Here is a 13,597-nt window from a genome sequence, read left to right on the forward strand (position 1 = left end):
ATTTGAAATTAGATTAAAAAAAAAGGCCCAGTGACATGTGAAATACTGCAATTCTTATATGTGATTTGATACTATGAACTTATATGTAATTTGATAAATTTCTCTAAAATAATAAAGGTAGTACCGTAGTGAATTGATTTTAAAAATTAGGCACTTTGTTAGAAGTTAACTGATTTAAGCACCACCATCACATCTGATTTTCTTAGGATTTATTTTCTCTATTTTAAAGGAAAGCTCGTTTACTCAATAACAAACTGAAATGCGTATTTAGTCGCAATGAAAATTGAAAATCTTATCTTATTCAATTGAATTGCGGCTAAATCATATGAAGATGAAATCTTAATAAACTGAATTGCTGGTAATTCTTACAATCGGTTTGTATAAAAAACTTGCCTCCGCACCCGGCCGAGGCAGGCTTACCCAGTGGAGTCCGAGTCAACTCGGCAAGTTTTCGAACACTCTCTGATACATTAGAACATGCTCAATAGACTGACGCTCTTAATTTCCATTAATCTTTCTTCGAATGGGACTAACTTACAATTGAAGTACAATGACTGAGAAGTGTATGAAAAGAAATACAAAGAGAATAAACTAAACAGAGCAACTGGTTCTGCTACAAACCAACAGTACAACTAAGAGACAGAAACGAAGAACCTATACTGTTGTAGACACCAAGAAAGCAAGAACAAATAAGAGCGAAGAAGAAGAAGAAAGAGCGAGAGAATCAATCTGTTACATGGAGCTTTACATGTTCCAATAGCCCCTCCCACTTGTAGCAGAGGGAGATCTTGTGTTCTCAAACCAGGTCCAGTATGTTGGATTGCACTGTGCAGGTGAAGCTGGCACTGAGTGAGGGGTAAATGGACCTGCTAATCCATTCCAAAAGCTCAAGCACTGCAACAAAACATTCCCCAATTTTCCCTCACTAATCCCCTCATAAACCTTTTCAATCTCTTCACCAGGACTAACCTTCTTAGTCCCACGGAGAAGAGCAGTTCCCATCTCACTCCTCACAAATTTGTAAACAGGATAAGTCCGGCACCTCTTAATCCGGTTCGGGACTGGAAAATCCCCTGCATCGAATCTCTCTCTGGCCTTTGGTATCTCCTCTGTGAGTCTGGCCTTTAGTTCTTCTTGAAAGACGCCAATTCTCTTAAATATGGAGAACCCATCACCTTCTTTTTCACTTTTGAGAGATTTCTCGACCAAGACTTCGCGAAGCTGGAGCAAAAGAGCATAGGAAGGGTTTGCCGGGTCGTCTAAGTAAGAGAAAACCGGCTGGTGATCAACCACTTGTAGAAGCTCCTTCTCGTCAAATCTCGTATCCAACAGAGACCCACTGTCCTCTTCCATGTACAAAGTCTTCCTAGCGGTTTGCATGACCACATGCTTCACAATTTCTCTCATGTTTTCCTCCAAATGCCTGAGATCAACAGCTTGGCAAAGAGCGACCAAGAAAGTTGCAGACATGAGCTTGAGTATCTCTATGGCCTCGGCACTCTTTCGAGCCGATATGAGGCCCAAAGAGTTCACATCTTGGTTATGCTGCTCAGCACTCTGGACATGGGTGGTGACTGGGTTTGCCAGATATTGAAGCTCTGATGTGTAAGCAGCCATGGCTATCTCTGCTCCTTTCATGCCATAATCAAGACTTGGGTTTGGCCCGCCGCTCAAATGCGAGGGCAACCCATTGTTATAATAATCACAAACTAATTCAGAGAATTGAGCAAACATGAGCTTACCAATTGCAGCAATGGCAATCCTCAGATTATCCATGGATACCCCAATTGGGGTCCCCTGAAAGTTTCCTCCATGGAGAGCCATGTCTCTAGCTACATCGATCAATGGGTTATCATTCACCGAGTTTATTTCCCTCTCTATGGAGTGCGTAGCCATTCGAATCACTTCGATCTGAGGGCCAAGCCATTGGGGTGAAGTCCTCAGAGCGTAGCGATCTTGTTTAGGCTTAGAGAGCGGGTCCTTCTTGTGCTTGATCTTAGCTTCATTCATGTAATCACTCTGATCAAGAAGAAACTCCATTACAGCAGCAGCTTCAATCTGGCCTGGATGGTGCTTCAATTGATGCGTGAGAGGGTCAGTGAACTCAGGCTTCCCCTGCATAACCTCACAGAAGAGCGCAGAGAGAACCTCAGCCAAAAGAGCGAGCAAATTCGCGTCAAAACAAACCGAAGAAGCCACTGCTGCACCCACAGCTGTGCCATTAACAAGCGCGAGCCCTTCTTTGGCCTGCAAGTCAAATGGGTTTTCGATCCCCGCCCTCCTCAACGCCTCCAAAGCTGCTATCTCCTCTCCACCTTCTGTCAAAACTCGAGAATTCGGTCGGTTAGTGAGAAGGCCTGCGATGTAGGAGAGAGGGACAAGGTCACCAGAGGCCGTAATAGTCCCACGAAGGGGAATTTTGGGAATGAGATTGAGGCTTGTGAGCTTAGCCATGGCTTCGAGGATCTCCCACCGGATACCCGAATACCCTTGCATGAGCGTATTGGTCCTAACCGCCATGGCCGCTCTCGCATAGGTCACAGATAAATGCTCTTTTCCCATAACCCCCACATTGAGGAAGCGAATGAGCTCGGCCTGGAGCTCAGTGGTCTTATTGGTTCGGCTATGAGAGGTGGCACCAAAGCCACTGGTGACACCATTGATGTGGGTGCCCCTCGCTATATTTTCGCGAACCCAGTTGGAGCTCTCGGCCACCCTGGCTCTAGCAGTGGGCTCGTCAAGGTGGACCGAGATGTTGGCTCGGCGGGTGATGGCAGTTACTTGGGCCACAGTAAGGGAGGTTCCTTGGAGGGTCACAGTGTGGGCTTGGTTGAATTGGGAGATCATTTCAGAGACTTCATGAAAATGGCTGGTTTCCAAGGCTTCAGAGGCCTTTTTCCAGTGAGGAGGTGGTGTTACATTGGAATGGAGGCCATTTGAGCAGATGATTGATGTGGTTTTCATGGGTAGAAGAAGAGATGGAGGCCTGCATGACTCAGCAGTCTCAGCCATTTTAGAGGAATAGAGATGGAAACACTTACAGTTAATGAGCTAGAAAGTGAGTGAGAGAGATGTCTTGGAGATGGTTGGCAGGCACACTTCAAAGAAAGGGGAGGACTCGACTCACGAGTATTCCTTGAAATGAATTTAGAGAGAGAGAGAGAGAGACTGGTAAGATGAAGGGGTTGTCTTTTGGAGATGGTTGGCAATCTTGAAAGAAAGGGCAGCAGTATTAATTTAAATTCAACTTAGAGAGAGAGAGACACTGGTAAGATGAAGGGGTCGTCTTTTGGAGATGGTTGGCAATCTTGAAAGAAAGGGCAGCAGTATTAATTTAAATTGAATTTAGAGAGAGAGAGAGAAGGGACATGAGTATTTTAGAGAGAGAGAGAGAAGGGACATGAGTATTTTAGAGAGAGAGTGCATAATTTGTAGAGAGATGAAGTGAAGTTTGCACTGAATATTTTTGGGGGTTGAGGGAGGGTTTTATAAAGGGGAGTTGGTGGGGAAGCCAGATCAAGAGACGTGCTCTGTTTTGTAGAGAGAGAGTCTTTTTAGAGAGAGAGAGTGAGAGTGAGAGTGAGGGGTTGGTGAGTTTTTGCTTGGAAGGCACAGGGCAGGTGAAAATGAAGTGATGCTGAATCGGTTATATTGTGAAAATTAAGTGAGGTTGAATCAGTCTTAATTTAAAAAGGCCGAGCTAAAAATCGATAAAAAAACCGGATCGTCAAAACATAAGGTTAGTTATAAAATTGTGAATGTTTTCGATTTGGTTAAAAAATATGTACTGAAAAAATTGGATGTATATAAATGGCACAATATAGGATTATGATTTGCAGCTATTCTATAGATATGTTAAAGTTATTAAACAATACTTTTATAATCTAACTAGTATTAGTAAAGTAATACTTGACAATTTTGTGTTGAATTTTTCAATAAATCTATCAACAATGCTTACTTTGTTGTCATAGCACAAAACATAAAGTAAATTTATTAGGAGCATAGATAAAGCAACAACAACAATATTAAACACAAGAACTAATTAATAAATAACAAGAATTGTGAACTAAGGTATATGATTATTTTTCAAAAAAACAAAAACAAAAAATACCCTAAATATAGGATTCCAGTTAATTAAAAGAAAATAGAAAAATTCGTATATATAAAATAGGAGTCCATCTAAAATATTAAGTTATATACAAAAATAAAATAAAATAAAAAATTAATCAAACTTCTCTGTGCATTAAAAAAAAAGCAACAACAAAATGTTTAAGCAAATTTGAATCTCACATTGAATTTCTAACTACCTAAATCGTTAGTATCATCGAATCTCTCGCTCGCTCTTTATAAGATTACTATAGGTGTAAAAAAAAAAAAAGATTTTTCATTGGGTTACTCTTTTTCGAATTTGAATACTTCTTTTCGGGAAAAATAATGCTTGTATTTTTTCGTACACTTTTTTTTTTAAGAAATTCAATGGTGAAATTTTTTATAGAATCTTTTGTTAAATCTTGATTTTGAATTTACTCTCCCTATTAACGTACTTAATTAAAAGTGAAATTTAATAATATTATTTAAGAAAGAAATAAAAGTCATAGGAAAGAAGTTCTTTTAAAGATATGTAAAATAAATATTTGTATCGGTTCTACTAAAAAAGCATGTGTTTTTTTTAAGATCTTTTGAAAAAGTCTGACCTCTCAACAGATTTAAAAAAATGAGAGCTTGTGGAAAAAATCAATCGTGATTTAAACGGAGACTTACTGACTATGACCCTTCCTCCGGTGAGTTTTTTGACCGGGGAACGAGGAAAATGGATGCTGTTTTGTTCTCGCATTTTAACAAGGCGAAAAGATTATATGGTCCGGGCGGGAGCATATCTCCATGACCTCCAAACTTTGGGGTATAACCTTCAATGGATTTATCTTCAATAGGAGAAAAGAATGCATATGCGCTCTATACTGTATGTTAAAGCGAGACTATATTTCCATGACATACGAACCTTCGTAACCTTGAATTAATTTCAATATATATATATATATATATATATATATTATTTTCTCCATTTAACTCCAAAGTTCAGAATTCATGATAAGATTTATCGAAATTTTACGCCGGCTACCCTACTTAACCCACTAAATCAATCTCTCTCTCGTTGGGAGAACCATGAACCACGCAAATCTCTTTTGTATCTCTCTCTTTCTGTTTGCCCCTCTCCCTTTCTCTATCATGTTATTCGTTTTGTTTGAAAGCACCATGTCTTTCTTTTTCATGTTACTCGTTTTGTTTGAAAGCACCATGTCAAAATATGCGAAATTGTGGGGATATTTGTGTTAAACCATAGGATTATGAAGCAACAATTGTTGCTTCAGTCGGTCTAATCCAAAGCAAAATCTAAGTTTAGTCATGAACGGTTGAAATCAATATTCAATGGACACGTTTTCTATGAGTTCATATAGAAATGAGCCGCCTTTTAAATATCTATTTTACTTAATTTTTAAGGACATGCAATCTCTAACATGGTGATCATGAATATGAAACAAAATATAAATATAAAATTTTTGAAATAATAATTCTATTAGAAAAACATTTGAACCGTTAGTTTCAATTGTTTTTAGATGGATTACCTATTTGCATCCATCTTAAATTTAATTATCTCGTATACCTGGTCATAAACACATTTGAAAAAGGGTATCGTTTGCATAAGGTTGCAACCTTAAACAATCAAATTAAGGTACATCTCCAAACTTTGTCATGAGATGAAATTTTGGTTTCGAAAATTTTAGGATAGTGCCAGAATCTATTTTTATTTTAATTATAAAATTTTTAACTAAAAAATACTTCAAATCAAGCCCATCTATAAATGAATGAAAATCTTGAAATTGACAGTTCAGATAATGTGGTACAAGATGTACTATTTTTAAGACTTAAAAAATCACATACTCCATGTCCACGTTGTCAAATTCGCTTCAGAGTCTATTTTGGTTTGGTCTGAAAAATGAAGCAATTCGATGTTTCGATTGACTCAAGGGAAAACTTCGGTTTTTTATAATAAAAAATTTTAAAATAAAAATATATTTTATAAGAGAAAATATCTCCATAATACTTATTTTTAGGTTTCATTTTACAATAGACCCAAGGTTTTAAAAGATATCTTGAGGCATAAAAATTATAGATTTTATTTCTTCTAACCCCCTAAATTAATTTAAACATGTGTTTTTAGGCCAAACAAATCTAAAAATACATGCTATTTTTAAAAGCCATCCTCCCAAATTTCTCTCTCCCTACACCCCTTCTCTCTTTCTTCGTCTTTCCTATCTCTCTTCTCTCACTCTCTCTCCTCCCACTCTCTCTCTCTTCACATTTCCACAAAGAGTGAAAGGCATAAGAAGACAAAGAAATAGAGAAGTTTGAGGTATATAAGTGAAAAGAAAAAAAGGATTGGGTTGGATTTCACAGAGGTGAGAGGTTATCGGGACGAGAGAGGTGTTTAGAGAAATACCGGAGGAGAGTTATCGGGATGAAAGAAGTGTTTGGAGAAATACCAGAGGAGAGACGGTGAGAGACGTAGGAAAAGAGAGAGAAATTTGGCGTATATAAGTGAAGAGAGAAAGAGCAAGTTTTTTTTACATTTGTTTAGGTTAACAAATAGGTTTAAAGTATCCCGGGGTAGAAGATATCTTTTGAAACATTGAGTTTATCAAGAAATGAAACTTAAACATAGGGGATATGGAGATATTTTCTTTTTTTATAACCCATAACATGATCTTTTTAACACTTAGATCTTGCCCTTGAAAAATTGGATGGTTTATGTTCTTGAAGAGGTGACATCCCCAAAATTTGGGATCCTAACTCCTACATTTAGTTTTTATTGTATGGAGTAAATGCATTGAGTATAGAATTTCTGGCAATGTGTGAGAACTGATTTGGACTGTTAGTTTCCATTGTTTTTAGGTGGAACACCGACTTGCATCCATCTTTAAGATTTGGACTGTTACTTTTTCTTGAGAACTGATTTGGACTATAACTCTTTCTTGATCGCATATATAGAAATGCAGTGCAACCCGCATGAAACAATTTCCCTTTTGTGGACTATTTGAAATTAGATCCAAGGAATGATAAGCTAGAAATTAGATTAAAAACAAGGGCCCAGTGAGATGTGAAATACTGTAATTCTTATATGTGTTGTTTTTTTTTTGGGTAGAGGGAAAATGCCTTCTACCTGTTTTTTATTAATAAAAGATAGAAAAAATTATATGGTACTCTCTTATAACTTTACAATAGGATATTTGCACAACATCATGAAGTAAAGGAAAGTTAAAAAATTTTGGAGGCCTAGAGCGCCAAATGGTGGCCTACGTAAAAACTGTAGCTTTTTGGCAAGAACATCAGTGGCAATAGTGCCTCACAGTAAACATGGCAAATGGACCATGAATGATTCTTAAGTCTAGAGTTGCAATTAACAGCTATGGTATGAAGAGCCCATGGAGCTATACTCCTAACTTGTATGACCTAGACAATGAAGGAATATTCACTCTCAAATTGTAGGGAGAAGCATTCCATTTGAGTGCCTAAGTCAACAACCTCTTGTAAACCTCAAAATTCTGCATAATTATTGGAAGCAATTTCAAGAACTAAAAATGCGGCAACAAAAAATCCATTTCTTGTCTCAAGGTGCCCTTTCAACCAGCTCAACCTAGATTATGAATAGAAGACCCATCAATATTTAGTTTAAATAATTGTGAATGTAGAAATCCCATGCCATTGTTATGGGTAACTTGATCTTTTGTTGCTACAACGTTACTCGTAAATGCTCAGTAATTCCATTTTCTAAGATGTGGGAAATCCATGCATTAGCATCTGCCGAATCACAAACATGGCTGGTGATCCTACGAATCAGCTTCTCAAGAGTGAGTGTCCTTTCTTGAAACATATGGTGGTTTCGCTCCTACCAAATCTTCCATATAGATTCGAAGAAGAGAGAATGCCAAATTTTGAACACTCTATAATGAAGCGTTTTCTACATCGCCATACTATTGGCCTTCAAACCCCTTTACGAAAAAACACAATGAAACAAAATATGACAAATATTATCATCATTAATTATGCAAATCGCATCCAAGATATTAAAATTTTTTATTTTTATTTTTATATTTATTATTGGAACTGAGTTTTAGAGATATTCATATAGAGGCTAAAAAGATAATGATGGAAGGGGGCTCAACTTTAGCATCTGAGTTTTATGGGCTTGGATAGATTTCTTAGTTCGTGGGATTCCATGATCTTATTTTGGTAGGATTGTTAGATAATTAGAAAGATAATAATGGGTGAGGTTGATGACATGTGGGGTAGAGAAATTTCTAATTTGGGTGATCTAGAGAGATTTATGTGAGATATGGATGGGGAGTATTGTTAGATAATTAGAAAGATAATGATGGAAGGGGGGGAGATATTTATGATTGTGATTTGGGTGATCTAGAGAGATTTATGTGAGATATAGAGAGATTTATGTGAGATATGGATGGGAAGTATTGTTAGATAATTAGAAAGATAATGATGGAGAAATTTATGATTGTAATTTGGGTGATCTAGAGAGATTTATGTGAGATATTGATGGGGAGTATTGTTAAATAATTATAAAGATAATAATGGAAGCGGGTGAGAAATTTATGATTGAGATTTATATAGATATGGATGGGGAGTTAAAGATTTAAAAGAAAGATTTTTACGGGAGATTTTGATAGAGTGAATATTTAAAGGAAAATTTTACGAGGTAGGGAGATTTATGTGAGATATGGATGGGGTGTTAAAGATTTAAAAGAGAGATTTTTATGGGATTGAAGATTTAGAAAAAGATTTCTAGAGAGAGAAAATTGTGGGAGAGAGAGAAAGATATTAACATTTTTAATTGGCTTGTATTTAATATGGAACTTTCCTGGGACTGGAATATTTTTATTGAGAATTTGTATATGAATGAAAAAAGATAGATTTTTCTCTTATTGGTATAATTTGTTTAAGATCGAAAGAAGATTTGGATTTAATTTCCCAGACTCTTTTTACATCAATTAAGATGACAGAAAGGGCACACAAAAGAAAGGTGATTCCTCCACTGCATTAAAGAAAAAATTGGAAGACGATGATGAAAGCTCAACCACGAGAACCATTTAGCATTTGGATGACACTTAGAAGACCATAGTGCCGTGCCCCGAAGACCGGTGGAGAATAGCCTTTATGACAAATGAAATTTTATGTCTTTTTAACAGAAAACATTACATTTGACGAGTGAATCCATACCAAAAGATCAGGGTGGAGGTTGACGAGTGAATCCATACCAAAAGATCAGGGTGGGGGTTGACGAGTGAATCCATACCAAAAGATCAGGGTGGGGGTTGAGAGGGATTGAACCAACCTCCACATCATATGTTCGCAGCATTAAATCATGGGCTCCAATCCTATATGCTAGGGTAAAGGGGTATGCGATTTGATATTGTAATTTTTTTTTTTTTTTTGATAATTAATATTAAAAAAATTGTTTCATGCGGGCTGAGCCTCATGACTACATATGAGGTCCAAAAAGTGTAAAGCATCCATCTTAAATATGGATGCAATAAAGTGTTCTATCTAAAAACAATGGAAACTAACGGTCCCAATGTTTCCTTACTAGAATTATTATTTTTAGTTTTTAAAATGTACTTGTTTTTTCATATTCATTATCTCCATGTTAGATATTACATGTCTTAAAAAATTAAGTCAAAAAATCTATCTCAAAAATAGATTTATTAATACGCCCGCATTTGTACATATGCGGGCTTGGCCGCATAAAAAACGGGTCCTTAATATTATGAACTTATATGTAATTTGATAAATATCTCTAAAATAATTAAGGTGGTATCGCAGAGAATTGATTTTAAAAAATTAGCCAGTTTGTTAGAAGTTGACTGATTTAAGCACCACCACCACATTTTATATCTTAGGATTTATTTTCCATAATTTAAAGCAAAGGTAGTTTACTGAATAACAAAACTAAAATGTGTATTTAGTAGTCCCAATGAATATTGAAAATGTTATCGTATTTAATTGAATTGCTGGTAAATCATATGAAGATCAAATCTTAATAAACTGAATTGCTCGTAATTCTTAGCTCTGATTTGTACAAAAAAAACTTGACTCTGCGACCGAGGCCGAATTACTCAGTGGAGGCCAAGTCAACTCGGCGCGTTTTCAAACAGTGGGTGACATACTAGAACATGTTTAATACACAGAAACTTTTAATTTCCATTCATGTTTCTTCAAATGGAAATAACTTACAATTGAAGTACAATGACTCGAAAGTATATGAAAAGAATTACAAAGAGAAGAAACTAAACAGAGCAACTTGGTCAGCTACAAACCTCAAGTACAATTAAGAGACAGAAATGAAGAACCTATTCTGTTGCAGACACCAAGAAGGAAAGAACAAATAAGAGAGAAGAAGAAGAAGAACAAGAATGAGTGAGGGAACCAATCTGTAACATGGAGCTTTACATGTTCCAAAAGCCCCTCCCACTTATAGCAGAGGGAGATCTTGTGTTCTCAAACCAGGCCCAGTATGTTGGGTTGCCCTGTGCAGGTGAAGCTGGCACTGAGTGAGGGGTAAATGGACCTGCTAATCCATTCCAAAAGCTCAAGCACTGCAACAAAACATTCCCCAATTTTCCCTCACTAATCCCCTCATAAACCTTTTCAATCTCTTCACCAGGACTAACCTTCGTAGTCCCACTGAGAAGAGCAGTTCCCATCTCACTCCTCACAAATTTGTAAACAGGATAAGTCCGGCACCCCTTAATCCGGTTCGGGACTGGAAAATCCCCTGCATCAAATCTCTCTCTGGCCTTTGGTATCTCCTCTCTGAGTCTGGCCTTTAGTTCTTCTTGAAAGACGCCAATTCTCTTGAATATGGAGAACCCATCACCTTCTTTTTCACTTTCGAGAGATTTCTCAACCAAGACTTCGCGAAGCTGGAGCAAAAGAGCGTAGGAAGGGTTTGCCGGGTCGTCTAAGTAAGAGAAAACCGGCTGGTGATCAACCACTTGTAGAAGCTCCTTCTCGTAAAATCTCGTATCCAACAGAGACCCACTGTCCTCTTCCATGTACAAAGTCTTCCTAGCGGTTTGCATAACCACATGCTTAACAATTTCTCTCATGTTTTCCTCCAAATGCCTGAGATCAACAGCTTGGCAAAGAGCGACCAAGAAAGTTGCAGACATGAGCTTGAGTATCTCTATGGCCTCGGCACTCTTTCGAGCCGATATGAGGCCCAAAGAGTTCACATCTTGGTTATGCTGCTCAGCACTCTGGACATGGGTGGTGACTGGGTTTGCCAGATATTGAAGCTCTGATGTGTAAGCAGCCATGGCTATCTCTGCTCCTTTCATGCCATAATCAAGACTTGGGTTTGGCCCGCCGCTCAAATTCGAGGGCAACCCATTGTTATAATAATCACAAACTAATTCAGAGAATTGAGCAAACATGAGCTTACCAATTGCAGCAATGGCAATCCTCAGATTATCCATGGATACCCCAATTGGGGTCCCTTGAAAGTTTCCTCCATGGAGAGCCATGTCTCTCGCTACATCGATCAATGGGTTATCATTCACCGAGTTTATTTCCCTCTCTATGGAGTGCGTAGCCATTCGAATCACTTCGATCTGAGGGCCAAGCCATTGGGGTGAAGTCCTCAGAGCGTAGCGATCCTGTTTAGGCTTAGAGAGTGGGTCCTTCTCGTGCTTGATCTTAGCTTCATTCATGTAATCACTCTGGTCAAGAAGAAACTCCATTACAGCAGCAGCTTCAATCTGGCCTGGATGGTGCTTCAATTGATGAGTGAGAGGGTCAGTGAACTCAGGCTTCCCCTGCATAACCTCACAGAAGAGAGCAGAGAGAACCTCGGCCAAAAGAGCGAGCAAATTCGCGTCAAAACAAACCGAAGAAGCCACCGCTGCACCCACAGCTGTGCCATTAACGAGTGCGAGCCCTTCTTTGGCCTGCAACTCAAATGGGTTTTCGATACCCGCTCTCCTCAACGCCTCCAAAGCTGCTATCTCCTCTCCACCTTCTGTCAAAACTCGAGAATTGGGTCGGTTAGTGAGAAGGCCTGCAATGTAGGAGAGAGGGACAAGGTCACCAGAGGCAGTAATCGTCCCACGAAGGGGAATTTTGGGAATGAGATTGAGGCTTATGAGCTTAGCCATGGCTTCGAGGATCTCCCATCGAATACCCGAATACCCCTGCATAAGTGTATTGGTCCTAACTGCCATGGCTGCTCTGGCGTAAGTCACAGGCAAATGCTCTTTTCCTATGACTCCCGCATTGAGGAACCGAATGAGCTCGGTTTGGAGTTCAGAGGTCTTAGTGGTTCGGCGATGAGAGGTGGCACCAAAGCCAGTGGTGACACCATAGGTGTCGGTGCCCCTCGCGATGTTCTCACGAACCCAATTGGCACTCTCGGCCACCCTGGCTCGAGCGGTGTGCTCGTCAAGGTCGACCGACACATGGGCTCGGCGGGTGATGGCAGTTACTTGGGCAACAGTGAAGGAGGTGCCTTGGAGGGTCACAGTTTGGGCTTGGTTGAATTGGGAGATCATTTTCGAGACTTCTTGGAAATGGCTGATTTCCAAGGCCTCAGAGGCCTTTTTCCAGTGAGGAGGGGGTGTTACAGTGGAATGGAAGCCATTTGAGCAAATGGTTGATGTGCTTTTGATGGGTAGAGGGAGAGTTGCAGGCCTGCATGACTCAATTGCTTGAGGACCATTCTCAGCCATTTTAGAGGAATAGAGATGGAAACACTTACAGTTAATAAGCTAGAAAGTGAGAGAGAGAGAGAGAGGGGGGGGGAGAGTCTGGTAAGATAAAGGGGTGATCTTGGAGACGGTTGGCAATCTTGAAAGAAAGGGCAGGAGTATTACTTTGAAATGAGCTTAGAGAGAGAGAGAAGAGTAATACTTTAAAATGAATTGAGTGAGAGAAAGTGAGGTCTGCACTGAATATTTTGGGGGTTGAGGGGGGGTCTTATAGGTGGTGGGTAAGGGGAGTTGGTGGGGTGGCCGGGTCAAGGGTCATGGTCTATTTTGGAGAGAGAGAGAGAGAGAGAGAGAGTGGGGTTGGTGTGTGTGTTTTCTTGAGTTTTTGCTGGGAAGGCACAGGACATGTGAAAATGATTAAATGAAATGAGGTTCACCCTTCCCCGTAGTCATCTTGCTCTTTCATACCGAGTTTTTTGACCGGGTAACGAGGAAAACGCATGCTGCTTGTGCTCTCTGATTTTAAAAAGGCCCGCAAGACCATATCTCCATGACCACCAAACTTTTGGGGTATAACCTTCAATTTATTTAATTTCAAAAGGAGAAAAGATTGTACTTGCATTATCTACAAAAAGACCTTTTACCATTGAAAAAGTTTATACAAGGTTTGAATGGACACGAAAAAAAAAAAAAAGGATTTTCAAGTCCAAAACATAATGTTTTTTGAAATAAGTTATCTGGACCACCTATATTTAATATTTTTAAATATTATTTGATCTGCTCAATCTTTATCTTTTTTGAATTTTAAAATTTTAAAACTA

At 38.7% G+C, this 13,597-nt stretch overlaps 2 protein-coding genes across 2 annotated transcripts; both read right to left on the bottom strand.

Annotated features, from left to right (window-relative positions):
• Positions 1-478: 478 nt before the first annotated feature.
• Positions 479-3,469, bottom strand: LOC18439369 (phenylalanine ammonia-lyase). Its single transcript, XM_006849535.4, has one exon. The coding sequence runs from the start codon at positions 3,010-3,012 to the stop codon at positions 745-747; it is 2,268 nt and encodes a 755-aa protein (XP_006849598.3). The 5' UTR covers positions 3,013-3,469; the 3' UTR covers positions 479-744.
• Positions 3,470-10,247: 6,778 nt separating this feature from the next.
• Positions 10,248-13,237, bottom strand: LOC18439368 (phenylalanine ammonia-lyase-like). The gene has a single exon (XM_011626987.3). The coding sequence runs from the start codon at positions 12,795-12,797 to the stop codon at positions 10,518-10,520; it is 2,280 nt and encodes a 759-aa protein (XP_011625289.3). The 5' UTR covers positions 12,798-13,237; the 3' UTR covers positions 10,248-10,517.
• Between the last annotated feature and the right edge of the window lie 360 nt (positions 13,238-13,597).

This window comes from Amborella trichopoda, chromosome 4 (assembly GCF_054954075.1).
Source record: "Amborella trichopoda isolate Santa Cruz 75 chromosome 4, AtrichopodaSantaCruz75HAP2 v2.0, whole genome shotgun sequence".
Taxonomy (NCBI): Eukaryota; Viridiplantae; Streptophyta; class Magnoliopsida; order Amborellales; family Amborellaceae; genus Amborella; species Amborella trichopoda.

Excerpts from the sequence above, each read along its gene's own strand:
- LOC18439369 (XM_006849535.4), bottom strand. The coding sequence starts at position 3,012 with ATGGCTGAGACTGCTGAGTCATGCAGGCCTCCATCTCTTCTTCTACCC.
- LOC18439368 (XM_011626987.3), bottom strand. The coding sequence starts at position 12,797 with ATGGCTGAGAATGGTCCTCAAGCAATTGAGTCATGCAGGCCTGCAACT.